The following is a 25,204-nucleotide window of genomic DNA, read 5'->3' on the forward strand; positions in this document are numbered from 1 at the left end:
TTATCTTATAGATAATCATGTTGTGCCACATCAGTTTGTAAAAAATTTTCTGTAAAATTTATTTGTTAGCCTAACATTCCTCTCAATTAAATGTGCATAAAAACTTTTAGATATAATAGATAAGGATCTACAACAATAAGACATTTATTGTGAGAGTCTATACTAGATTCATTTACTCAAATAAGTGGCATGATAATCTAATATTTATTTGAACAAATAAATTTCATATGAATTTTTTCACCGCGTACAATTTATTTGCATACTTAATTGTTGGAAATCCCCCAATTCATGCTTGCTATCCACACAACCACGCTTGTTGTACCCATCAATGGATTGGTCCTCTATGATATCCTATTGAAGGATGAATCATTTGTTTGGCCATATCTTTTTTTCTTTTCACATAAAATATAGGGGAAAGAAAACCCATCTTATATATATATATATATATATTACTGGATTTTCACTCTAGCCCTCATGTTTCCACCATCAAATTTTCACATTCCACATAAAAAAAATTTAGCTCTGAGGGGACATTAAAAAAAAAAAAAAAAATCTCTCACCATTTCTTGATAAATTGTTTTGAGGGAGCAAACAAAAAAGAGTTGGTGGTTTCATAGACGTTGCTTCTCCAAGTAGCCGACTTTGCTTTTCTTTTTTTTTAAACATTTTGTTAGCCTTACGTTCAGGTTTTCAATCTTTTTATCCACAAATCTCATTCCATGCTTGTCCTCCTCAATCAGGGCCGTGGTGTGATTCAAAGCACACCACGTGCTAAGCACGCCAAGCAGCAAAATATTTTTTTAAAAAATATTTTAATAAAAAAAAAAAAAAATTGCTGGCGTGCTATTTATCTTCACCCCCTCAATACTCCCTCCATTTTTCTCTTCCAAACGTGTCCAAATCAAAGACTTCGTATGATTACCAACAAAAAATCTCTATTACATTATTTGAACAACTCGCCGAGTCAATCCACCGAGTCAAGATAAGCCTGCCATTACAGTGCTCTGAGGGTCCCCTTCTCTTACCTTGAAAGCTCTCTCTAAATCATAGCTTAAGATTCCGATTGCGATTGATCGAAATCATCAATGGGAAATATTTTGTATATATATATTTTCACTATTTTAAATGAAATAGTGAAAATTGACAGCTAAAATGCAAAGCTAGATACAGGGGCTTTGAAAAAGCTGATAACTAAAACAGAAAATATATTCTTTATCTAAATACTTGCTAAGTTAGATGTAAATACTCTTTAACGAGCAATAACTAGCTAGGCCAAGGGTGAGGGTATCTTGTATGTTAGCCCATCAAGCAACCAGCCCAAAGTTCCTGGTTTCCTGTTAACATTGATGAATATGATAAACAAATAAAATAGTGAAGATTAAATATGTTGGTTTCCCAGCTCAGGCTAACAAGAAAACTATTTGATAAATTGCTGCAGACTGTTTTAAAGTGTCTTTACATGATGAACACAAAGCTAAATTAAAAATCCATTACATGGCAAAGGGGGTAAAGACTAATATAGCAGAATGAGTTGGGCTAGCACACCTGTAATATGTGAAGTTATATGATGTACTAATTTCTTAATTATCACTTGAATCCATTATGGGAGGAAACCAACTGAAAGAATGATGCTATTAGTATAAAACATCCAGAAGTTAGAATATATGAAGGTAACCAGAGGTGTAGCACTCCCAAGCAAAAACTGCAACATTCCCTCTGTAGGTTTTGATTCCTTGTCCACTTCCCTAAACAAGATGAAACCGATCACTTTCACCCAGGCCAAAATCAACAACTCTCAGCTTTGTAAGATCCTGACAAGAAAACCAAAGTGGAAGATTTTAGATAATTTGAATTTACCATGAACTTAAACATGCATGGGTGTATCATGTATGTTCACCTTAAATGTACAGAGGACTTCTACAAAGATGTAGACATCAATGATGCTTAGATTTAAGTCTAGTGTCTAATACTATCAACCCTCCTCCTTTTATTTATATCCCGACTTAAGTAATCTCAACTTTTCTTTATATTCCCATTTTTCTAAAGTTGCAATTTTATTTGATACCAATTTTGAAATCAATTCATCCATGTTAATAATCCTTGTCCGTGTCGATGTCCCAACTGCATGCCCCGCATGTCACTGATGATTTTGAAATAAAATGGATATTTTGAAGTTCTATGTGAACAGGTTTCACATCTGACCCAGAGATGTTTCCCTTTTCAAGAGTCAAGGCTAATTAGTTTGTGCTGAAATTCTTCATTTTCCTTTGTTCCCTTCTCTTAACTATGTACTCACCTTGCCAAATAGCTGCATCTGTAACCAAAAAAAAAAAAAAAACTGCTTCAGATATTAAGCATAGTAAAAACAAGGAGAAAGCATTATCTCTAATCATCACGAAGGACAAACACTACAAACACACTGCCGGGGGGAGCTGTGTCCCACGCGAGATTGAACCCGTGACCTCACTCTCCATCCCTTAACATTGGGAAGAGATGCCACTTTGTCCAAGGACTATTGCTGAAGTATATCATTGATAGATAACTACAACTTACCCAACGCAAAGGGTATAAGACTAGCATCCCCAAAAAAAAGGGTCTATATCATGTAATCACTGCAAGAGAAGTACTTTATAAGAAGAAAAATAGATATTTTTCTTACATGGCCCTCGAAGACTGTCTCAACATATGCATCTGTCAGCAACTGGCCGGTCTTCAGATGCATCATGAAACGATGCTTATCAAGTGAAAGGAAGGCAACCCTAACAAAATACACCTGCAAGTAATGACAAGTTTCACTGCATATGATAGACAAATACGAACATCTACAGCTGTTAATATTAATGTGTGTATGCATGGAGAATAGTTTTTGATATTACACATCCTACCAACCACATGAAAAGTTCAATAGTATCAACTGATAATGACCATGTTGGTACTTTACAATCAATAATTTGCCCATTGGACTATATGTTGTTTCAAGTGATAAATCTTTGTAAGATTGTCTCTGACATTGCCATTCCTAAATCAAAACATTGTCACAAGATAATCTTTTAGGTTTTAGTGACACATTTGAGATTTTGGCACTAAACTTTGACTTAAATTCTTTTGCAATTCCAACCCCCTTTTTGGTAGCCAGAAATTACAACTTTCATTCCACTGCCAGTATCGGTGGAAGTCAACAGTAAGTCAGATGATTGTGAGCATCCTAGGGATTTGTCTTCACTCAAAAAAACCATGATAACTAAGCATCAAAGGAGAAAGAAGTGCAAATGTCCAAATATACAGAGCATTGAAGAACAACGACTGAAGCTCCTCCAAAGCCCTTTCACGGTTCTCAAAACTTCTGCTATTCATTTCCCTCCATGGACACCACAAAAGGCACAAATGCACCATCTTCCACGCAACAATACTATGCGTGTTGCCAACAGTCCACCAAGAAACATACAAGTCAATAACTCATCTACGCATAACCTACGACAACCCAAAGCGACTGAAAAAAAAAAATTCCACAAGGCACAAGCAACTTCACAGTTGAGAAAAAGATGGTCCACAAACTTCCTATTTTTTCTACATAAACAACAGCTATCTACCACAATGACATGCCGCTTCCTAAGATTGTCCATGGTAAGGATCTTTCATAGGGCCGTCGTCCAAACAAAAAAAGCCACCCTCAAAGGACCTTAGTCCACCAGACTCTGTTCCGAGGGAAAAGAAAGCCATCATTATAACCTATGTAACTTTAGTATTACACTTCAGCAGTATAATCAATTATTTTTTCATAAACTTATCTTGTTTAGATTCAAGTAACTTAAGTGTTTCGATTCTCAGAGTTGAATTTTAGTTTTGCATTCACCTCTTTTCAGCCTTTCAACCAATGTAAAACAACCACCAGACAAGAAGCCTCCTGTGGGATATATGACTCCAATGCTAACGCTTTCATGCTCAACTAATTAATTCTAATCCAACCACCATCCCCACAGTGAACATGTTCTTGTTCTTCAAGGGATGCCCCCATTGATGTCAATGCAATTACATCGAACTAATTCTTTAACATTAAAAAACAAAAACAAAAATAATGTTTTTTTGGTACATTGTCCATGCACCTAGTCGGTCACCCATTTATATATTGCCTCAAATCAAGTTCATAACAAGCAGGTTCAATTTACTCATTGTGAGCTTGCCCAAGGGAGCTTAAGCCTATGGCCAAAAAGTTTCCAAAGCAAGGAGCAAACCTAAAGGAACTTCTATCACAAACAGTGTGGAGAATCTAGCCTAAAGCATGCAAGAGTCTAATTTAAAGGAACTTTTACCACAATTCTCATCTGAATTTTCCCATTCTTAAATATCATGAACACTGCATAGAATGCCCACAGGGATCTGTGGGGACACCAGAAAGCAAAAGAAATTCAACTTACAATTATTCATTTCTATCAGTTTGGTTTTCACAATTCTCATTATACAAAACTAGAACAATCTGTCATATTCAATGGCCAGGCCTCTGAAATTTGAAAATTAAACTCTTCTCACTATAATTAAGTAGAGTTCGCACTAGGATTAAGCCAATGTATCTCCCAATCCTACTCCAAATGGAGCTTCAGGATAAAAACTAATCAAATGCAGAAGCCCTATCCACTCATAAGCAGGATCTGCTTGCACAAACTTTTCTGAAAGTTCCTTACAATTTTTTTTTTTTTTTTCATTTACTCTAGAATCTCTATGTTTCTTCCACAAGCATTTCATTTCTTCTCTTCGCCATATGTCTAACTAAACTATTCAACCGCATCATATTGTGCTTTGTGCTGCTAATGTACTTTTCAAAATTCCAATTGCCCCATTGAGCAGCGTGTCGACATCGACCACTTGGTAAACAAATCAAATATAACATGGGTATTGAAGGAAAAAAAAAACAAGAAAAACAAAAAAACCAAAGAAACACACACAAATAAGTCTTTCTCCGCACCTTGTCCTTGACATTAGGGTGATTAAGTCTTTCAGTGTATATGATATCCCCTTTCAGAGCGTGATAAGGCTGCTTCCCAACCTATTACCATCATTCAAAACCAAAATATCACCCATCAGATCACCTTACTAAAGCAGAAGACACAATTTACCAACCCACTAAAGAAAACTAGAAACAAACATAGCTTTAGACCCAAAAAGTTATTTCCTTTCCCCCAAAAAAAGCCACATACATAGAATAAAACGGAGGGCTTGAAATACTGACGGCGTTCCTTCTTCGTCTCCTTCTCCTTCTCCTTCTCCTCCTTCACTTCCACCCTCACCTGCCACCAGGACTCCAGCTCCACCGCGAAAGGTTCGTTAAATTTGTAGCCCATTAGAACCTTTTCCATTTCCATAGTGAGATCAAAGCGAGGGCGATATTGAGTGGGAATGGCCGAGTCCCTTTCGATCAGGGACGAGTCGCATAGCGACCGAGAGGCAGTCGGGGGTTTGAGACGCTGATGATGAGAGAGGAGGGATGCGCCGTGGCGTGCCAGCGTCGTCAGGCAGCGTCTGGAGGCCAACGCCATTGCCGGATGAATTGCTTGTGGTTCAAGTGAGGAGAGGGGTTTTAAACAAAAGAGGGTTTATAGGGAAGGGCGGTGCTAAAATTCCTATGGGTATTCTACGGTTTTTTAATATGTCAGTTAAAATATTCTCTAAGGGTTAGCTCAATCCACTCTTAATAAAGTAAAGGTTACCGTACACTCGAAAATACTACAAATTCACAATATCTAATATTTTGCTCGGTATCGATCTATATCCATAAGAATGTGATGCAGAATCTAAATTCTTAGCCATGTCACTAAAAACACAAGGGGTGGCATACATCTTATTTTAGACGAAATAGTACAAATAATAGCAAAAATGCGAACTAATATATACATATTTTAAAAACTTGATAACCTAATATATATATATATATATATATGATGGTACTTAGCATTACACTCTCTCTCTCTCTCTCTCTCTCTCTCTCTATATATATATATAAAATAATGGTAGATACCATCTTTTTATTTTCTTAAAATCTTCCTAAAGCTAATGTGGCTTTTAAAATCACCTTTAAATTTTAGATAAATCATACTTGAATTTTGATCCAATGGTGATTTTGAAAAGCCACATCAGCTTTAAAAGGGTTTTAAGAGGATAAAAAAATGATACCTAGCATTACTCATATATATAAAAAATCTTGTTTGAAATTGCATTAGGGAAGGTAAAAAAAACACTTTTAATACCTAAAAAACTATACCAAACAAAAAACTGTCATGTTTGGTAAAATATTTCAATTTTTTTATTATTATTATTATTATTTTTGACTTTTTTAGAGCATGCTTGAGAGATTGCATTTGAAAAATAAAGATTTTAAGTCAAAAAATGCTTTAGCATAGTTTCAATTTTTATTTTTTTAAACGATTTTGCCAAAAGTGTATTTTATCATTTTTAAGCTTTTTGGACTTTTAAAAGCATTTTCAATTTTTTTTTACCAAACGATTTTTTTTTTTTTTTCTTTAAACAAACTTTTTGAGTGTTAAATACACTTTTAAACCCTCAAATGCGCACCCAAACAGACTTTTATTTAAAAAAAATGACTAAAACACACATTTAAAAAAAAAAAATTAAGTCCTTTTTTTTTAAAAAAAAAAAAAGAAGCTATTTTTGACTTTAAAAGCTCTACTGCACGACGCAATCTCAAAAATTATGTGAATATTCCTTACAAGCAATAACTAGCTCGGCCAAGGGTGAGGGTATCTTGGATGTTAGCCCACCAAGCAACCAGCCCAAAGTTCCTGGTTTCCTGATAAGATTGATGAAGATTTAATATGTTGGTTTCCCTGCTCAGACTACCAAGAAAATTATTTGATAAATTTTGCTGCAGAATGTTTTAAACTGCCTTACATGATGAACACAAAGCTAAAAGGATGAGGGGATCTTGGAAAAATTAAAAATGCATTGCATGACCAAGATTAACCTAGTCAAGATAATGCTTGCTAAAAGGGACAAGGTTTTCATCTAAATTAAGAGGGAAGAACTTTCTTCAACTCAATCTATAAAAATGTCATGTATGACGTGTCTATTGTCCTTGCCATTAAAAATGCATGTACACATCACACACAAATAGACACATGACATTTTTATAGACTAAATTAAAGAAAGTTCCTCTAACCTAGTTTGGAAGAAAATTGTGTCTAACCAAAAGGAGGTAAAGACTAATATAGCAGAAAGAGTTGGGCTAGCAAACCTGTAATATGTGAAAGTTATATGATGTGCTAATTTCTTAATTATCACTTAAATCCATTATGGAAGGAAACCAACAAAAAGCTCTCTAACTGAGAAAATATACATTAAAGATGCTATTAGTATAAAACATCCGGAACTTGGAATATATGAAGGTAACCGTAGTGTAGCACTCCCAAGCAAAAACTGCAACATTCCCTCTGTAGGTTTTGATTCCTTTTCCGCTTCCCTAAACAAGATTAAGCTTCCGTTTGTCAACCAGGCCAAAATCAAGAACCCTCAGCTTTGTAAAACCCTAACAAGAAAACCAAAGTGGAAGATATTAGATAATTTGAATCTACCATGAACTTAAACATGCATGGGTGTATCATGTATGCTCACCTTAAATGTACAGAGGACTCCTACAAAGATGTAGACATCAATGATGCTTAGATTTAAGTGTCTAATACTATCAACTCTCCTTTTTTTTATTACCCCAACTTAAGTAATCTCCATTTTTCTTTATATTCCTATTTTTCTAAAGTTGTAATTTTATTTGATACCAATTTTGAAATCAATTCATCCATGTTAATATTCTTTGTCCAGTATCGATTTCCCAACTGCATGCCTCGCATGTTACTGATGTTTTTGAAATAAAATGGATGTTTTGAAGTTCTATGTGAACAGGTTTCACATCTGACCCAGAGATGTTTCCCTTTTCAAGGGTCAAGGCTAATTAGTTTGGGCTGAAATTCTTCATTTTCCTTCGTTCCTTCTCTTAACTAAGTACTCACCTTGCCAAATGGCTGCATCCGCATCTGCACAAAAAAAAAAAAAAGGCTTCAGAAATTAAGCATAGTAAAAATAAGGAGAAAGCATTATCTCTAATCATCACGATGGACAAATACTACAAACACACCGGGGGAGCCCTAGAATTTGTCTCTCGGCCCTTCTTCTTAGAAAACAGTTTTGAGAGGAGGTGGGAGTAAATCTGCTCCCTCCTCTTCTCACATTCCCCTTTTACTCCCTGCTCTTACCCTTCCCCTCCCCTGCTGGTTTTTATTTTTTATTTTTTATTTTTTTTTATATTTGTAGGTATTCTCCGACCAGAATAGCAACTTCGGCCTCTCCGCTATGCGTCCGTCCACCTTCCACCGTGTTGTGCCATTCATCTCCTTTCCGACCGCTGCTGCTGCTTGCTAGTTATTTGTGTTTTTTGTTTTGAATAAGAGGTTTTTCTCTCTAGATCTGCCCTCATGAACGAGGAAAAATAATTAAGTGTGAAGGATTATTTCTCACGGCCTAGATAGTTCGGTGTGAGGGGTTATCTCTCATGGCCGGTTTAAATAAATTTTGTTAGAAAATTTGACTACTCATGTCTTAGATCTAGTATGCTGGGAGCAGATCTGCACGTTAACTGTATTTGCATATGGTTTAGTAGAAGATTGAAGTCATAGATAGCATTTGATTGTAATAATTTTTGTTTGTATCTATGACTTTGTAACCCCATAGCATGTGGCTATGATTTTGTAAAGCTTTATGCTTTGTACTGTAAAAGTTCATACTCTTGATCTTTAATCAATGAAATCCTTAGATTTCTATTAAAAAAAAAGAACACACCAGGGGAGCTGTTCATGCTTTGAAATAAACTTTTATTGTTTATAGGTAAATACCTCACTCACGCACCCACGCGAGATTGAACACGTGACCTCACTCTCCATCCCCTAACATTGGGAAGAGATGCCACTTTGTCCAATAGCATCTCCCCCCACCCCCCCCCCTCCAAAAAAAAAAAGGGTTTATATCATGTAATCACTACAAGAGAAGTAATGTATAAGACGAAAATTAGATGTTTTTCTTACTTGATCCACAATGACTGCCTCAACATATGCTCTTCTCAGAAACTGGTGGTTCTTCCGACGGATGGTGAGATGATACTTATCAAGTGAAAGTAAGGCAACCTTGACAAAATACACCTGCAAGTAATAACAAGTTTCACAGCATATCATAGACAAATACGAACATTTACAGCAGTTAATATTAATGTGTGTATGCATGGAGAATAGTTTTAGATTACACATCCTACCAGCCACATGAAAATTTCAATAGTATCAATTGATAATGACTATGTCGGTACTTTCCAATCATTAATTTGCCCACTGGATCTATGTTGTTTCAAGTGATATCATAATCTTTGGAAGATTGTCTGTGGCATTGCCATTCCTAAATCAAAACATTGTCACAAGATAGTCTTTTAGGTTTCAATGACACATTTGAGATTTTAGCACTGAACTTCGACTTAAATTCTTTTGCAATTGCAACCCCCTTTTTGGTAGCCCGAAATTACATCTTTCATGCCACTATGCCAATATCAGTGTAAGTCAATAGTGAGTCAGATGATTGCATGCATCCTAGGGATTTGTATTCACTCAAATGGGTGATGGATACCTATTGCATTTCAAAGATTTTTTTTTTTTTTAAAAAAAAGGATATATCTGCAATGGCTTCAAAACCTTATAAATTTATTTAATCTTGATTATGAATTTTTTTTAATCTTCGGTTTTTTTTTTTGGCATATTTATGCTTTAACCTCCAAAACTTTACTCCCAATGTCAATTACCTCCTTAACTTTCAATTGAAGCAATTCCACTCTCCCTCATGCTTGAAAGGGTATGTAAATTTGGTCCCTCAATAGATAAATTTCCATAAATTACTAGCAAACCAAGATCAAGCGTGAGGTGCATGTGACTATTGGCATTTAGTGATGGGGTTTTAGAGTTCTACACCAATTATTTTGTCCTCGATAGTTAAAAAGCCATTATTGATGACTCAGCGCAATATATATATGATAACTATAAACATGTAAAAGTTGCATGCATATTATATAAGGTCTTATGTTTATCACATAGGATTTCAACTAAGTAGCTCAGAAAAAAGATTCAAGTGAGTAATTGACAAAAATTCATTGACAAGGGGCCAAATTGAAAAACCTTTTAAAGTCAAGGGGGAATTTCTTCAATTGAAAGTTGGAGATAATTGACATTGAGGGTAAAGTTCAAATAGGTGAAATGTAAGACCCCTTTCTTGCACCGGAAAGATTTGAATCTAGGACATTTAACCCTAAACCACTAGTTGTCACTTGAGCCAAAGTGCAAGGGCTAATATAAGTTGTCACATTTAAAAAATCAAGTAACTTCAGTGTGTGTGTGTGTGTATATATATATGAAGTATACTAAATAAAACACACAGCTAGAGGGAGAAAAAAGAATAAGAAAATCATGATAACTAAGAATCAAAGGAGAAAGAAGTGCAAATGTCCAAATATACAGAGTATTGAAGAACCAAGACTTAAGTTCCTTCAAAGTCCTTTCACGGTCCTCAAAACTTCTACAATTCATTTTTCTCAATAGATACCACAAAAGGCATGAAGGCACCATCTTCCACGCCGCAACACTCTTGAGTGTTACCAGCAGTCCATCAACAAACGTACAAGTCAATAACTCGTCTACACATAACATACAACAGCCCAAAGCGACTTAAAAAAAAACATTCCATAAGGCACAAGCAACTTCACATATAAGAAGAAGATGGTCCATAGACTTCCTATTTCTTCTACACAAACAACACCTATCTACCATAATGACATGTTGCTTCCTAAGATTGTCCATGGTAATCTTTCCTAGTGCCGTAGGCCAAACAAAAAAAGCCGCATTCAAAGGACCTTAGTCCACTAGACACTCTTGCAAGAGAAAAGAAAGCTATCATTACAACCTAGGTAACTTTAGCATTTCACTTCAGCAGTATAATTAATTAATTTTCATAAACTTATCTTGTTTAGATTCAAGTAACTTAAGTGTTTCGATTCTCAGAGTAGAATTTTAGTTTTGCATTCACCTCTTTTCAGCCTTTCAACCAACGTAAAACAACCAGACAAGAAGCCTCATGTGGAATATATGACTCCAATGCTTACACTTTCATGCTCAACTAATTAATTCTAATCCAATCACCATCCCCACTACGAACATGTTCTTGTTCTTCCAGGGATGCCCCCATTGATGTCAATACATTTACGTCGAACTAATTCTGTAACATTAAAAAACAAAAACAAAAATGTTTTATTGGTACATTGCACATGCACCTAGTCGGTCACCCATTTATATATCGCCTCAAAATCAAGTTCATAACAAGCAGGTTCAATTTACTCATTGTGAGCTTGCCCAAAGGAACTTAAGCCTGTGGCCAAAAAGTTTCCAAAGCAAGGAGCAAACCTAAAGGTACTTCTGTCACAATCAGTATGGAGAATCTAGCCTAAAGCATGCGAGAATCCAACCTAAATGAACTTTTACCACATTTCTCATCTGGATTTTCCCATTCTTAAATATCGTGTACACTGCATAGAATGCCCACAGGGATCTGTGGGGAAGCCAGAAAGCAAAAGAAGTTCAACTTATAATTATTCATTTCTATCAGTTTGGTTTTCAAAATTCTCGTTATACAAAACTAGAACAATCTGTCATATTCAATGGCCAGGCCTCTGATATTTTAAAATTAAACTTTTCTCACTATAATTAAGTAGAGTTCGCACTAGGATGAAACTAATGTATCTCCCAATCCTACTAATGTATCTCCCAATCCTACTCCAAATGGAGGTTCAGGATAAAAACTAAATTGAATGCAGAAGCCCTATCCACTCATTTACTCAAGAATCTCTATGTTTCTTCCACAAGCATTTCCTATCTTCTCTTCAGCATATTTCTAACTAAACTATTCAACCGCATCATACTGTGCTTTGTGCTGCTAATGTACTTTTCAAAATCCCAATTGCCCCATTGAGCATCGTGTCGACATCGACCACTTGGTAAACAAATCAAATATAACATTGGGTATTGGAGAAAAAACAAAAAGAAGGCCAAAATACCTCCACAATTGAATATATATATATATAGTTTAAAAAAAAAAAAAAAAAAAAAACCCAAAGAAGCACACACAAATTAGTCTTTCTCCGCACCTTGTCATTGACATTAGCGAAATTAAGTCTTTCAGTGTGTATGATATCCCCTCTCAGAGCTTCATAAGGCTGCTTCCCAACCTATTACCATCATTCAAAACCAAAATATTACCCATCACCATCAGACCACATTATTAAAGCAGAAGACACAATTTACCAACTCACTAAAGAAAACTAGAAACAAACATAGCTTTAGACCCAGAAAGTTATTTCCTTTTCCCCAAAACAAGCCACATACAAAGAATAAAACGGAGGGCTTGAAAGATGATTGACGGCGTTCCTTTAATTCCTTCTTCCTCAGCTTCGCCTTCAGCGCCTCCATCTCCACCTGCCAGCGCTCCAGTTTGGAAGGCTTGCTAAATCTGTAGCCCATTATAGCCTTTTCCCTTTCCATCTTGGGATCATAGGGACCGCTTAATTGAATGGGATAGGTCCAGACCCTTTCGATCAGGGATGAGTAGCATAGCGACCGAGAGGCAGTCGGGGGTTTGAGACGCTGAAGATTAGATAGGTGGGATGCGCCGTGGTGTGTAAGCGTCGTCAGGCAGCGTCTGGAGGCACACGCCATTGCCGGATGAGTTGCTTGTGGTTCAAGTGAGGAGATGGGTTTTAAACAAAAGAGGGTTTATAGGGAAGGACGGGGCTAAAATTCCTATAGCTACTATGCGGTTTTTTTCTTTTTTTTTGTAAGATAGTATACGGTTTTTAACATGTCAGTTAAAATATAGAAGAATAAAATGATAAATATCGAATTTTAATAAAATAAATATTGAATTGTTAAAAATAAATATAATAATAATAATGATTGATATGGTGGTTCAGTCACCCAGATCCGCCGGTCTAGGGTGGCCGAAATCACTACAGGTCAAACGGGGGTGGCTCAACCAACATCCTTGGGCACCCGAAATTGGCTAGGGGTGGCTTGTCCAAAAGGGTAGCTTGGGCAACTCCTTTCCATTTTTTTATTTTATTTTATTGTTTCTAATAATTTTATAACTTTTTAAAAATTTAATAAGTATATGAATATGTGTCGATTTCATAAGGGTAATCTCGTGATTTTTTGTCAAATTTTGAACGAAAGTTAGACGGATATATCATATCCATTTTTAACTATTATAGTACCATCTGCAATACAATATAATACGATGTGACAAGAAATAAAATTATTAAATCACAAGAGATAAAAAAGTATTTAATCCTTTTTATTTTCCTATTGTTCGTAGTATTCGATGGCGGAGCTAGAAGTGGTGGCATTTTGTGGAGGAGAGGGCGGCAGCTTTCGATGATCATGAAGAGGGATTAAAGATTGTGTCGATAAAGTGAAGATGATAGAGAAAAATATAGTATTTTCAAGTTTATCATGTTTGGTGTTATACGTAAGTGTGCCATTCTCTTATTGAAGGGAACAAAAGTACGATCAAACTCCCTATAAAAATTATTCTGTCATAAACCTTTTTTTCCTCTCTCATATTTTCTCCATTAGTTTCATGTTTCTTCCGATCTGTTATATCCTCAAAGTTAAGTTGAATTATTTTTGACAAATATTGTCTTTAAGTCGATTTGTGTTTGAATTTTTTGACAAAACTTTATTTTATACCGAGAGCTTATATATACATGATTAAGATTGCATTTAAATTATATGAGGGACCGTTTAGTTTGCAGAATAGACCCTTAGATTGGATTAGCAAACACCAGGTATAGTTAGTCATTTGTTTGGTAATACTTTATTCCTGAAAATAGTCTATTTTTATGGGACTATTAATCTCATACACACAAAGTTAGCTAAATCACTCAAAAATAAGTGGCTTAGCTAATCATTTCTTATGAGATTAAATTAATCGTGTAAATTGCCACAAAAAACCCTACGGGGTCAAATTTTGTTCTCTCTCTCTCTGATTTTTCTATATTTGGTTCTCTCTCTTTTTCTATCTCTTTATTTCTCTTTTCTCCATCTCTATATTTCGTTATTTCTTTCTCTATCTCTCTTTCTCTGTTCTCTCTGATTCTTCAGGTACAATTCTTTTGCAAGTGCAAACCAAATGTTTCCCTGTATCGTTTCTCAATTTTTTTTTTTTTTTTTTTTTAAATTATGTTTTTTGATTTCTTTTGATTCCCTATACCATTTCTCTCTAATTTTCTTCTCTCCGCCTCTCTATTTTTTTTTATTTTTAATTTCGGTAGCTTTTTTTTATTCTGTTTCTCCGTCTCTCTTCTCTGTACCATTTCTCAGTTTTTTTTTTTTTTTTTTTTTTTTTTTTTTTTTAACGGAGAAACAGAATCTACAAGGTTTTTATAAAATATAAATATATAATCAGTTTTTTTATTATTATTATTTCTTTTGATTCTCTGTACATTATCCAACTATATTTTTTTGATTTCAAGATTGAGTTTGATTATGTTTTCTCCAACTATAATTTTTTTATATAAATAACTTTGTAGCATAATTGCAAAAAAAAATAAAAAAATAAATAAAAATGCCACATACCTAACATAATTAAAAAAGAAAAAAAGAATGAAAGTCCTTAATAATATAAATTGTGTTTGTATTATAAGAGTATTTTAAGAAATTTGATCGCAATATAATTCCATTCACCAATATATTGCATTGTACCAAACTAAGGAATATGTTAACTAGTCTATTCCAGCGTTATAACCAAACAAAGAAATATGAATAGCTCATATATTCCACACTCTTCTATTCCCAGTAGTAGCTAATTATTTTCCCATGGACTAGACATTTCGTGAACCAAACGAAGCCTTAGAGTATTGGAATTGTGCTAAAAGGCTTAAAAAGTATTTTTAGTGCATAAAAAGTTGTGTTAGCAAAAGCTGGCATATTTGATAAAAAAAAATTTAAAAGTATTTATCTATATTTTTTATTTTAAAAATGGTCAAAACGCACTTTTAGTAGAAGCTTAAAAATGAAGCTTTTGCTGAATTTTTTTTTTTTTTTTTTTTCGACTTAGGACCTATTTAGGTGTGCGTTTGAGAGGTGTAAAAATGCGTTTAACACTCAACAAGTCTGTTTGAAGAAGTCCCCAAGAGGTAACTCAATCGGCTGAGACCACGCCTAATGAAGTAGAGGTCACTAGTTTGAATCTCTCTCCCCCCCTCTTGTATAGACATGTAAAAAGAAGAAAAAAAAAAATCCATTTGAAGAAAAAAGTTCCAATTTGGTAAAAAAATTTTGAAAACGTTTTAATGATTCAAAAATCCAAAAAATGACAAAAAAAAAAAAAAATCACTTTTGGCAAAAGCTTCATTTGTAAGCTTTTGCAAAAAAAACTCTTTTTGTCTTAAAAGCTATATTTTTTAAACACAATCTCAAATATGCTTTTAAAAGCTCTATTTCTCAAATGCAATCCCAAACATTGTGTTAGTAAGTAGAATTTTTAAAGTAAAAATGAGTTTTTTTTAGAAAAAACTTAATTTTAAAGATTTTCTCAAAAATATATTTTGGCAATTTTTAAAGTAAAAGGAAAAAAAAAAAGTATTTTTATAATTTGTTTATCAAACATGCCAGCTTTTAATTTCACCCAATTTTTAGATATTAAAAATGTTTTTTAACCATTCCTAAGGTAATCCCAATAAAACAAAATATTCTTTTAGATTCATAACAAAAAACCAACTTTTTTGGGCTATAAATAACGTTTACCATAAACAATTTTCAAATCAAGTAGATATTCCGTTTACACCAAACGTAGAAGTATTTCCAATTAAAGAGTTCAAAAAAGATTGACTCGAAAAGCAAAAGTTGCTAATAAGTGGTTAATTTGCTGTCATCTTATGTTGTTCCTTTACTTCAAATGTCAAAAGAGAGACTTCAAACGTGGTTAATTTGCTAATGTCTTGCAGTTTACTAATTTAGACTACATTTAATGTGTCTTTTAAATATTTATAGATACTTGACATTATTTTAAATGAATTTGAGGAAATGAGAAAATTTCTATCCTAAAAGAACTCCATCCTAAAATTAACCGGTTAATTGTTTTAAGAGAAGCAAATTTGTCCAAAAAAAGAAGAAGACAAAATTACTCATCTAAAAACAACTTACCGGTTTAATTAAAACAATCCCGATCCTTCTATCTAATAGTCTACTTCACATCAATAGGAGGCTCAAGCTATCATATATATATATTTTTTCTTCAATTTTTTTTTAAAATGTCCATATAATTAAAAAAAAAAAATTAGAATTTTACCCCTCTAATTTTTTATTTTTTATTTTAATTTTTCTCCTTCAAACTCTTAATGCTAGTTCCCCGTTCACATCAAGACACCCAAAAATAAAATAAAGGGGAAAATTCACTTTACTCCACTAAAATTTCAAAGGTTTTTCAATTCGAACCCTAATGTTTAAAAGTGGCAATGTACCCCCCTAAAGTTTCAAAAATTTTCAATTCAGACCCTCCGTTACTAATTTTCCTCTAATTGGACAGAAATCATCACACGTGCGTCTTACGTGAAATTTTGATGCCTTCTATTCTAATTTTATCCTCATTAAAACCTTTGAAATTGAAGGTAATTGCGTAATTTTATAGATTTTAATGAGAGTAAAATTGGAATAGATGGTATCAAAATCTCACGTGAAAGGCACGTGAGATGATTTCCGTCCAATTAGACGAAAATTAGTAACAAAGGGTCTGAATTGAAATTTTTTGAAACTCTAAGGGGGTACATTACCAATTTTTAGATATTAGGGTTCGAATTAAAAAACTCATAAAACTTCATGAGGTAAAGTGAATATAATCCTAAAATAAAATAAAATGGGGAAACTTCACTAAGACCCCCTGAACTTCTAGCCGATTTTGCAGACCCCCCTGAACTTCAAAAACTCTCATTTTGGACCTTTAAACTTCCATTTTCTCTCACTTTGGACCCCTCCGTCAGTTTTCAACGTTAGATTTAATGGTTTGACTTTTTTATACCCATTATACCCCTCGTTAAAACTACACCGTTTTGGATCCCTAAAAATTACAACTCATCCAGCCCAAAACGACGTCGTTTTTGGCATTAAATTTTTTTTTTTAAAAGCAATATATATATATATATATATATATATATATATATATATAAAATGAGTAATATCAGGGTGGCTGGAGGCCGATCTGGGGGTGGTTCGACCACCCCCATGGCCAAGGGGGTGGCCCGGCCACCCCCTTGGCAGGAAAAAAAAAATAAAAAAAGGGGGGGGGGGGGGTGGGGGGGGGGGGATCGGTGCATTTGGGGTGGCCGGACCACCCCCAAGGGGCTGGGGGTGGTTTTGGCCACCCCCTTGGCCAAAAATGGGGTGGTCCGGCCACCCCATTTTGGCCAAGCCCGATCCTTCTCCCCCTTTTTTCCCTTTTTTTTTTTTTTTTTCTTTGCTTTTTTTTTTTTTTTTTTTAAAAAAAATTTAATGCCCAAAACGGTGTCGTTTTGGGCTGGGGTGGGTGCTGTAGTTTTGGGCATTTTCGGAATTTCAAGTGGGCTGGGTAGGGGTATAATGGGCATTTAACATTGAAAACTAACAGATGGGTCTAAAGTGAGAGAAAATTGAAGTTTAAGGGTCTAAAATGAGAGTTTTTGAAGTTCAGGAGGAGTCTGCAAAATCGGCCGAAAGTTCAGGGGACCTTAGTAAAGTTTCCCCAAATAAAATAGTCAGAGCATGGGAGGCAACTTATTATGGAATGCCTAAAATGTTTGTTGTATAATCCCATGATTTATGAGATATTTATTCTGCCAAATTAAAACAATGGGCCCGGTTCCGGTGAGAGTGAGTTGACCTTACCCATCGTTGATTCACCATCCAACGGTTGAGAGGCCATAGAGTTGGGATGGTCCAATCAACATGCTCCTTCTAGCATTTTCTACAAAATTCGATTCCGTTTTGGCTTGCTTCCCACGTTTGGGTTCTATCTAGTACATCCCCTAAATAATAATAAGATCCACGGTTCGCATTACTTAAGGAACATTCCATTGTTCCTTAATCTCGGAAACATCGCAGCCATCATCCAAAGACAGTTTTTTTCTCCTTTTATTTTTATTTTTTTAAATATTATCTCATTTCATGGGCCCCACTGTTGATTGACTTATTATCACCTTCGTGGTTTGTGTACTACAAACATAACAAAGTATAAAAATTGAAAAAAAATCCAACGGTTAAAAAACACCAAAATCAAATGGACAAATCATTAATGTATAAATAATGGGTATGGGATTTACAACATTGAGAGGTCTTCAATCTTGTAAGAATTGAAAAAAAATTGTAAAAAAACTTATTTGATGGACGGCTTTGATCATGATTTTTCATCACATTTTGTTGAGATGGCAATTTTTCAGTGGAGACGCAAGGGTCTGTAGAAGAAGTGACCGTAGAGGAACGAGACCGCTAGATGGCTAAAGAGTAGTCTAACAGTGGCAAGATGGAAATTAATGAGTTAAACCGGTGCATTTATTGAGAAGGGCAAAACTCCCGGTTTTATCGTAATCTCCTTGTCTAGGCGCGAAGCCACAAAGACCAAAGCCAATCTCTCTCTCTCTCTCTCTCCAATCAGAAAACTCCACGGAGCAGAGAAAAACCAAAAACCATATCTGATATTCGAGTCGAGTCGCTGAGCCGCCAGCCACTCTCCAGCGCCCTGTTTATCTTTGAAGCTGATCGATGAAGCCGCCGCCGTTAGCCAAATACCTACCTAAGATTTCCAAGTCTGTGTCTTCAGTGTCTCTCTCGCTTTTCACTTTAAAACTCTCCGTCTCCGTCTCTCTCTCTCTCTCAATATTTTAGCCAACATTCTCTAATTTTCCCTCATTTTCTCGCTCCCCAAACAGGAAGCGAGTGTTATCCGGCAACAGCTCCGCGTTGATGGACCCCGACGTCGTCGAAATCCCGCCCCCGATTTTCCGTTCACCGAAATTGCGCAGAAAGAAAGAGGTCCAGACAAAGCATATTCCTTTTCCTTTACAACTCGATTCTCTGAAATTATTGGTCGATTTACTTTCCTCGATCACATGCCTTAATTTGCACGCCAAACGAATCCATGGAAAAAAAAATTAATCTTTTAGTTTTTCCTTTTCCGTTATTGATCGTACCCTTTGGATTGCGGAAATTTCTTGTTTGGATTAGTGTTCTACTGCAGGTATTAGTTAGCTTAATCTTGGTGTAAGTAGCTTTAAATTGCTTGGAATTGATAAGGTTTGTGCGTCTTGATTGAGAGAGAGTTCCTCCTTTTTTTTTGTTTTGCGATATTGGGGATTTAGAATGCCTAATAGAGTGCAATTTTCCGTTTTTAGGTTTTTTTTTTTTTTTTTTGGGTGCTAAATTGGGAAGTCCTTATTTATTTTTTTGTTTTATACTTGTTTTGGAATTTTTCATTTAAAAGGAGTTTAGCGGTAGTTTAAACAGTTTACTAGGAGTGTTTTGGTATTATATACAATGTACGATAATGAATCTTGGTATAAACTAAAGAAGAGTTTGAGATTGATAGGGGCTTTCGCTACTAAACTGATAATTATTTGTATACCATGTTATCCCGTATAAGTTTTATATTTTGTTGTTATTTACCAAATATTGAAGCCATTGAGGTAGTCAATTAAATTTGATTAACAATTGGAATGGACCATTTAACTTTCAGTGAATCACTACACTATCCTTTAGTTGAATCCTACACAATGTTTCGTTGGAAACACCATCCTTTCAGTCGAATGGTTGCAAATCTATTTGACCAAAATTATGGCGTTTTTTGATTCCCAGCTGGATTTCTGCCCATAATTTTTCAAAGTGAAATGTTTTGCACATTCATTCAAAATTAAAAGAAAGTCTGTTTCTTGATTTGAGGAAGGTACTAGGAAACCCTCCCTTGTGCGCATCTCTTCACTTCTACACTTTTACTCCTAGGACTTTGCTGTTGTTTGAGCTAGTTCACTCACAATTTTAGCTTTTGCGTGGTTTCTCCATCTGGATTAACTGTACGTTTCCACTCTTTTAAAAGTTGGGAAGAATTAAGCTCTATTTAGCAAATAAAATGTTCTTGATTTTTTAAACCGAGCTGTCATTGTATAGCTAGACCTTCCTTCAGGCTCCTTGTCTTGAGAAAGTTAACTTTTATTTTCTATCTTGAGGAGAGTTGGCTTTCTTTTTATGTCACCATTTGGTTATGCTTCTAGGTGGAACTACTTCTTATAGTTGTGTGTAATTACCACACAATATGCGATCATTGCACAATATTCAACTGACTTTAAGACGTATATAACAAAATAACCTTCATACGTCTTTGTTTGATACTATCAGGCACGCAGTGATGTGTGCTCAGTTAGTTTAATGACAATTGAGGCGGCAGAGTATCTGCACTCAAACTATAGTTGGCACTTTGTGGGGAGCTTGTTGCCAATTCACAAATTGAAAAAGTAGAAAATGCAGATTTGAAATGCTTATAGCATGAAAACTTATTCATAAGATGCTGACAGAGATGTCATATAAAATGTTTGAAAACCTTGGTAATTTGGTAAAGGCTCAAAAAAATGCTGCCTAACTCAGACATCTAGATTTTTATGTCAAAAAATGCATGTGAATGTTAATCTTTCTTATTGAATTTTTTTCTCCTGGTCAAATGCGTATTCACCTGTGAGTATGCTTCTTCCTTTTTCTTTCTTTTCCTTGCTTAACTTTATTTTGTATCTCATTGAACACATTTGAGATAGATGAAATATAATAGGATAGGATGTTCATTTGGAACAAAATGTGGTTGTTCTCTCATATGATTTGAGTTTTAGCGTTCTCTAGCTCTTATAAATTTTCTTCATTATCGCTTAATGATTGTAGTAAGCAGTGTGCTTGTCCCTTTCTAGGTCATTCTGCATGATGTGATTGATATAGATAAAGAAGGAGATTCAGCTGATGTTATATTCATCGATGAACAAGTTCACACAAGTAACAAAGGGAAGGCAGTAGAAGATGTTTTTGATGGTTATGATGATCTTCAAGCTCAGGTTTGTGATTAACATTTTAAATATGAGCTAGCTGTTGACTTTTGTGAATACAACAAACATCCAAGGTAGCCATGCTGTTTCTGATTCTTGTTCTTATTATATTTCATTTTACTTATCAGGAAGCTTTGGCCAATTATTTTTTTGCTCCTGGTGTTGAAACCCTTGGATCGGTGAATGGAGTTGAATCCTCTGAGAGTTTTTCTCCAGTCTCACATAATTTAATCAACCTCGATGGTCATACTTCTGATCTATCTTTTGATGATAATAATGAGTATATTGATGGTTATCCTGATGATTTCATGGATGTTGATGATTATGCCAATTTGCAAGACCATCTTGATAAGATGGACATTCCTCCTGGAATAGAGGCAGCGATTCCTTGGTTGCCAGATTTCACTGAATGTAAAAAAAAGCCAATTGCTGGAAATAGTTCACAATATACGGCATCTCAATTGCACTTGGATGTTGCTGGTCTTCATGGCTTAGACTCATCACCGTCTTCATGGTCATCAAAGCCTGCTCACATCGACATGAAGTCAACTTCAGTGGGTAGTTCAAGTATGCAAACCCAAATAGATACTGTGATTCACCCTCCCGAAATGGATCTGTCTTCATCTTGGTATCATTCACAAGTTGCCCAAAATAAAAAGAAATCACCTGCTTCAAAGCATAGAGGGAGTGCTCTGAATCTCCCTGTTGGGAAAGAATCATCTAAATCACGGTGGTTTTTGGAGCCTTTTAAAAGTAAGAAGAAGCCAGTTACTTCAAGTAGTTCAACTAATCATAGTTATGTAAATAAATTTGAGCCAGTGCCGCCCTCTCATGGAACTGATTCATCTATTTGGGGAAATTATATTTCCAAGAATGCAAAGAAGCAAGTTGGTGCAAGTAGTACGTATTATCCTACTTATACAGATGCATTACATTATCCTCCTGTAGAAGACCCATCTATGCCCTTGTGGCAGGAGTCTCTTAAAAATAAAGTGAAGGCATCTCTCACGAACCATACAATACAAAGTTTTTATCCATTTCATGGTTTACATCCTGCTGCTGAAGAAGTGGCTGATATCCCCTGGGTTCAGGATTATTCTGCCCCAAATCAAAATAATGCAGCTGCTGATGGTAGTTCAACATTCCATGTTGAGGCAATCGCTGGAGAGGTCAAAGATGAAATTCTGAGGAAGTTCCGGCTTTTTAAACAATTTGATACCGTCGAAGATCATTCAGACCATCACTATACTGGCCATAGTTCCTCCATGAAGCAGGTGCCTAGGTTCAGATGATGAATTGCATTGCTTTCTTTTTTCAATCTGTAGTTTAATACCTATGTAACGACATTTTTGTCACCCTCTTTCTTACAGCCATCAAAGAATTGGGCAAAGAAAATTCAGGAGGAGTGGAAGATCCTGGAGAAGGATTTACCAGGTGAGTTTTCATACTTTCTATTTGTGTTATATAATGGCTGACATTATCAATAACATAGCCTTAATTTTTGTTGAACCATCAAAAATGAATTTGTTGGTGATAATCGTATCCTGAAATCTTACTTTGCAATTAAAACATAAAAAATGAGTTTGCAGAACATAGCTGTAGAAATGTAGTGCGGGACAATACTGGATTTGGTTTCTGCCACTCTGGGACCGACCTTTCTTTTCCTGCAGGAATATGATTGTTCACTTTTTGATTAATGCATCTTTGTATCCTTTCGACAGAGACAATATTTGTTAGGGTTTATGAAACAAGGATGGATCTTATGCGGGCTGTCATCATTGGAGCAGAGGGGACTCCCTACCATGATGGTCTCTTCTTCTTTGATGTTTCCTTCCCCAGTGGCTACCCTAATGTACCACCGGTATGTGATTGAGGCTTTGAAAATCTGGCATTGTTTTCAAATCTTCTACTTTACATCATAGGTCTTACAACTGAGGAACTTGCTTATGCCAGCATGTCTACTACCACTCTGGTGGTCTTCGACTGAATCCTAATTTGTACAATTGTGGGAAAGTATGCCTCAGTCTACTTAACACCTGGTCTGGCAAAAAGAATGAGAAGTGGATCCCAGGTGTATCAACCATGCTACAAGTTCTTGTATCCATCCAAGGGTTGATCTTGAATACAAAGCCCTATTTTAATGAGCCTGGATATGCATCTATGAGTGGCTCAGCCTCTGGTGAAATGAGGTCCCAGCAGTACAACGAAGATACATTTATCCTATCATTGAGGACAATGATATACACAATGAGGAGGCCACCAAAGGTAAGTTTCCTTTGATGGTACCTTGTTCCATATTTTCATATTTTGAGTATGGTTAGCAGTTGTCTTGATCCTGAGATTGACACCAATTTCAATTTATAGGAAAAATTTATAACCTCATTGGCTGACTTGCTGACTAAAGTTTCATTGTCATGGTCCAGTAGATCACTTCACTTCATGCAGATTCCTTAGTAGCTTTTAATATGCAATTGAATTAATTAAATATAAATGAAATGGAAAAATTCCTGAAGTTCTCGTCAACAACCATGTTATCTGCAATAATTCAGTACCTAAGAACTTTGCGAAGAAGAATTACAGGGGTTCATACTTAACATTTCCGCAGTTAATATAATATTATGTATGTGGTGAATGTGTGTTAGGCACAAATGCTGTTTCTTCCTTTCTGAGGGTCCAACAGCTAATTCTGATTCATGTGGCTGCAGCATTTTGAGGACTTTGTATTGGGGCATTTCTGCAATCGTGCGCACGATATTCTGGTGGCATGTAAAGCATATATGGATGGTGCTCAAGTAGGATCTCTGGTGAAAGGTGGGGTGCAGGATGTCGATGTGGGTGACAAGAGCTGCTCAAAACGGTTTAAGGATTCTTTGGCTGGGTATGTAGATTTGCTTGTGAAAGATTTTACCCGAATTGGAGCTGAGAACTGCGAGAAATTCCTATCACCTCCCGTGAATGGGAACAAGCGGTTGCCTGATATGCCTAAGGCTGCAACATTCTCTTGCTGAAAGGCTGATTTAGACTTGAAACAAATTGTTTCACATCCATGACATGCAACTTAGGTCTCTGATTTTATCTCAATAGTATAGAGTTAAATTATAGAGTATTTTTATGCCGTACCTTCGAGACTGGGGACGTATAATTTTGGATGCTGTATATATGGCGTAGATATGGATGGGCTTAGAAAGTCTACTGATTGTTTAAGGATGGAAACGAACCCGTCTCTGTAAGTTACTTATTGGTTTCGGTTTCCATCTTGAATAGACTTCAATTCTCGAGTCCTGACACTTGATACTCTGAGGGCACTCATAATTTTTTTTTACATATGTCTAGATATAGATGGGGCAGGTACGTATGTCTAATTATCTAATTCTTGACTACAGTTCATGGATGGTAAAAGACTTGTTAATTTTTTATTTTTGTGGTTATATAACTCTTCAACTCATTTATAATTTTGAAATTGCTGGGGTGTTATAAATTTTACTGCAAAAAAGTTGCAAAATAAGATTGTTGTTTTGTTCTCATGTCACTCAGCGAGTTAAATTGAGGTGTAGTAAAATTTGTAGTAACATCACTCTTCTAATTTCTTCCAAGATGTGCGTTCACATGCTTATTTTTTCTTCCTCTTTTCCTCTCTCTAAAGTTTTTTTGCCTTTTCCTCTAATTTTTTTATTTTTTTATTTTAAAAAAATTCCTTCTCTTCTCTTTGCATCTTTTTCTTGAGGAGTGTTACACATTTCAAATTTGTTTCTCAAAAGTTGGTTCTCAAATGATGTGTCATCATCTCATGAAATTTATTATTTTGAGAATTTTGTCATCAACTCATAAGATGGTGACATATTATTTGTAAACTAACTTTTGGGAAACAAATTTGGGATATGTAGCATTTCTCATTTTTATTTATGGGAAAATGTAAGTTAAATCTATGGTCGTTCATTTACCTTTGATATGCACGTGTCCTTTCATTGGTCTTCCAACCCTCGGATTCATCACGAGTCGTCTGTTGTTGCTCTCTCTGGTGGT

The 25,204-nt window shown here is 35.3% G+C and overlaps 3 protein-coding genes across 4 annotated transcripts; 1 reads left to right on the forward strand and 2 right to left on the reverse strand.

The window, feature by feature from the left end:
* Positions 1-1,400: 1,400 nt before the first annotated feature.
* Positions 1,401-5,749, reverse strand: LOC132173432 (uncharacterized). The gene is made up of 5 exons (XM_059584937.2): positions 5,193-5,749; positions 4,961-5,041; positions 2,660-2,773; positions 2,297-2,314; positions 1,401-1,811 (listed from the first exon to the last, which is right to left on the reverse strand). Exons 1-5 carry the CDS (start codon positions 5,529-5,531, stop codon positions 1,746-1,748), a joined length of 618 nt encoding a protein of 205 aa, XP_059440920.2. The 5' UTR covers positions 5,532-5,749; the 3' UTR covers positions 1,401-1,745.
* Positions 5,750-7,272: 1,523 nt separating this feature from the next.
* On the reverse strand, positions 7,273-12,876 carry LOC132173430 (uncharacterized). 2 transcript variants are annotated; one of them, XM_059584934.2, is made up of 5 exons: positions 12,465-12,872; positions 12,227-12,307; positions 9,081-9,194; positions 8,013-8,036; positions 7,273-7,534 (listed from the first exon to the last, which is right to left on the reverse strand). In XM_059584934.2, exons 1-5 carry the CDS (start codon positions 12,792-12,794, stop codon positions 7,469-7,471), a joined length of 615 nt encoding a protein of 204 aa, XP_059440917.2. In that variant the 5' UTR covers positions 12,795-12,872; the 3' UTR covers positions 7,273-7,468. The 2 variants fall into 2 exon arrangements, with proteins under 2 accessions (XP_059440917.2, XP_059440918.2); XM_059584935.2 differs by lacking the exon at positions 8,013-8,036 and having other exon boundaries at positions 12,465-12,876.
* Positions 12,877-18,938: 6,062 nt separating this feature from the next.
* On the forward strand, positions 18,939-24,597 carry LOC132175284 (uncharacterized). The gene is made up of 7 exons (XM_059587170.2): positions 18,939-19,136; positions 21,050-21,190; positions 21,310-22,455; positions 22,552-22,615; positions 22,903-23,042; positions 23,135-23,446; positions 23,887-24,597. Exons 1-7 carry the CDS (start codon positions 19,068-19,070, stop codon positions 24,187-24,189), a joined length of 2,175 nt encoding a protein of 724 aa, XP_059443153.2. The 5' UTR covers positions 18,939-19,067; the 3' UTR covers positions 24,190-24,597.
* The last annotated feature ends 607 nt before the right edge of the window (positions 24,598-25,204 follow it).

Source organism: Corylus avellana, chromosome 3, assembly GCF_965113065.1.
Source record: "Corylus avellana chromosome 3, dhCorAvel1.hap1.2, whole genome shotgun sequence".
In the NCBI taxonomy this organism is placed as follows: Eukaryota; Viridiplantae; Streptophyta; class Magnoliopsida; order Fagales; family Betulaceae; genus Corylus; species Corylus avellana.

Coding starts and splice junctions, on each gene's coding strand:
- LOC132173432 (XM_059584937.2), bottom strand. CDS start 5,531: ATGGCGTTGGCCTCCAGACGCTGCCTGACGACGCTGGCACGCCACGGC. Junction 5,042..5,192: donor AGCCCTCCGTTTTATTCTAT/GTATGTGGCTTT, acceptor TGATGGTAATAG/GTTGGGAAGCAGCCTTATCA. Junction 2,774..4,960: donor ACCCTAATGTCAAGGACAAG/GTGCGGAGAAAG, acceptor CATTACTTGCAG/GTGTATTTTGTTAGGGTTGC.
- LOC132173430 (XM_059584934.2), bottom strand. CDS start 12,794: ATGGCGTGTGCCTCCAGACGCTGCCTGACGACGCTTACACACCACGGC. Junction 12,308..12,464: donor AGCCCTCCGTTTTATTCTTT/GTATGTGGCTTG, acceptor TGATGGTAATAG/GTTGGGAAGCAGCCTTATGA. Junction 9,195..12,226: donor TCGCTAATGTCAATGACAAG/GTGCGGAGAAAG, acceptor TATTACTTGCAG/GTGTATTTTGTCAAGGTTGC.
- LOC132175284 (XM_059587170.2), top strand. CDS start 19,068: ATGGACCCCGACGTCGTCGAAATCCCGCCCCCGATTTTCCGTTCACCG. Junction 22,616..22,902: donor CCTGGAGAAGGATTTACCAG/GTGAGTTTTCAT, acceptor TCCTTTCGACAG/AGACAATATTTGTTAGGGTT. Junction 23,447..23,886: donor CAATGAGGAGGCCACCAAAG/GTAAGTTTCCTT, acceptor ATGTGGCTGCAG/CATTTTGAGGACTTTGTATT.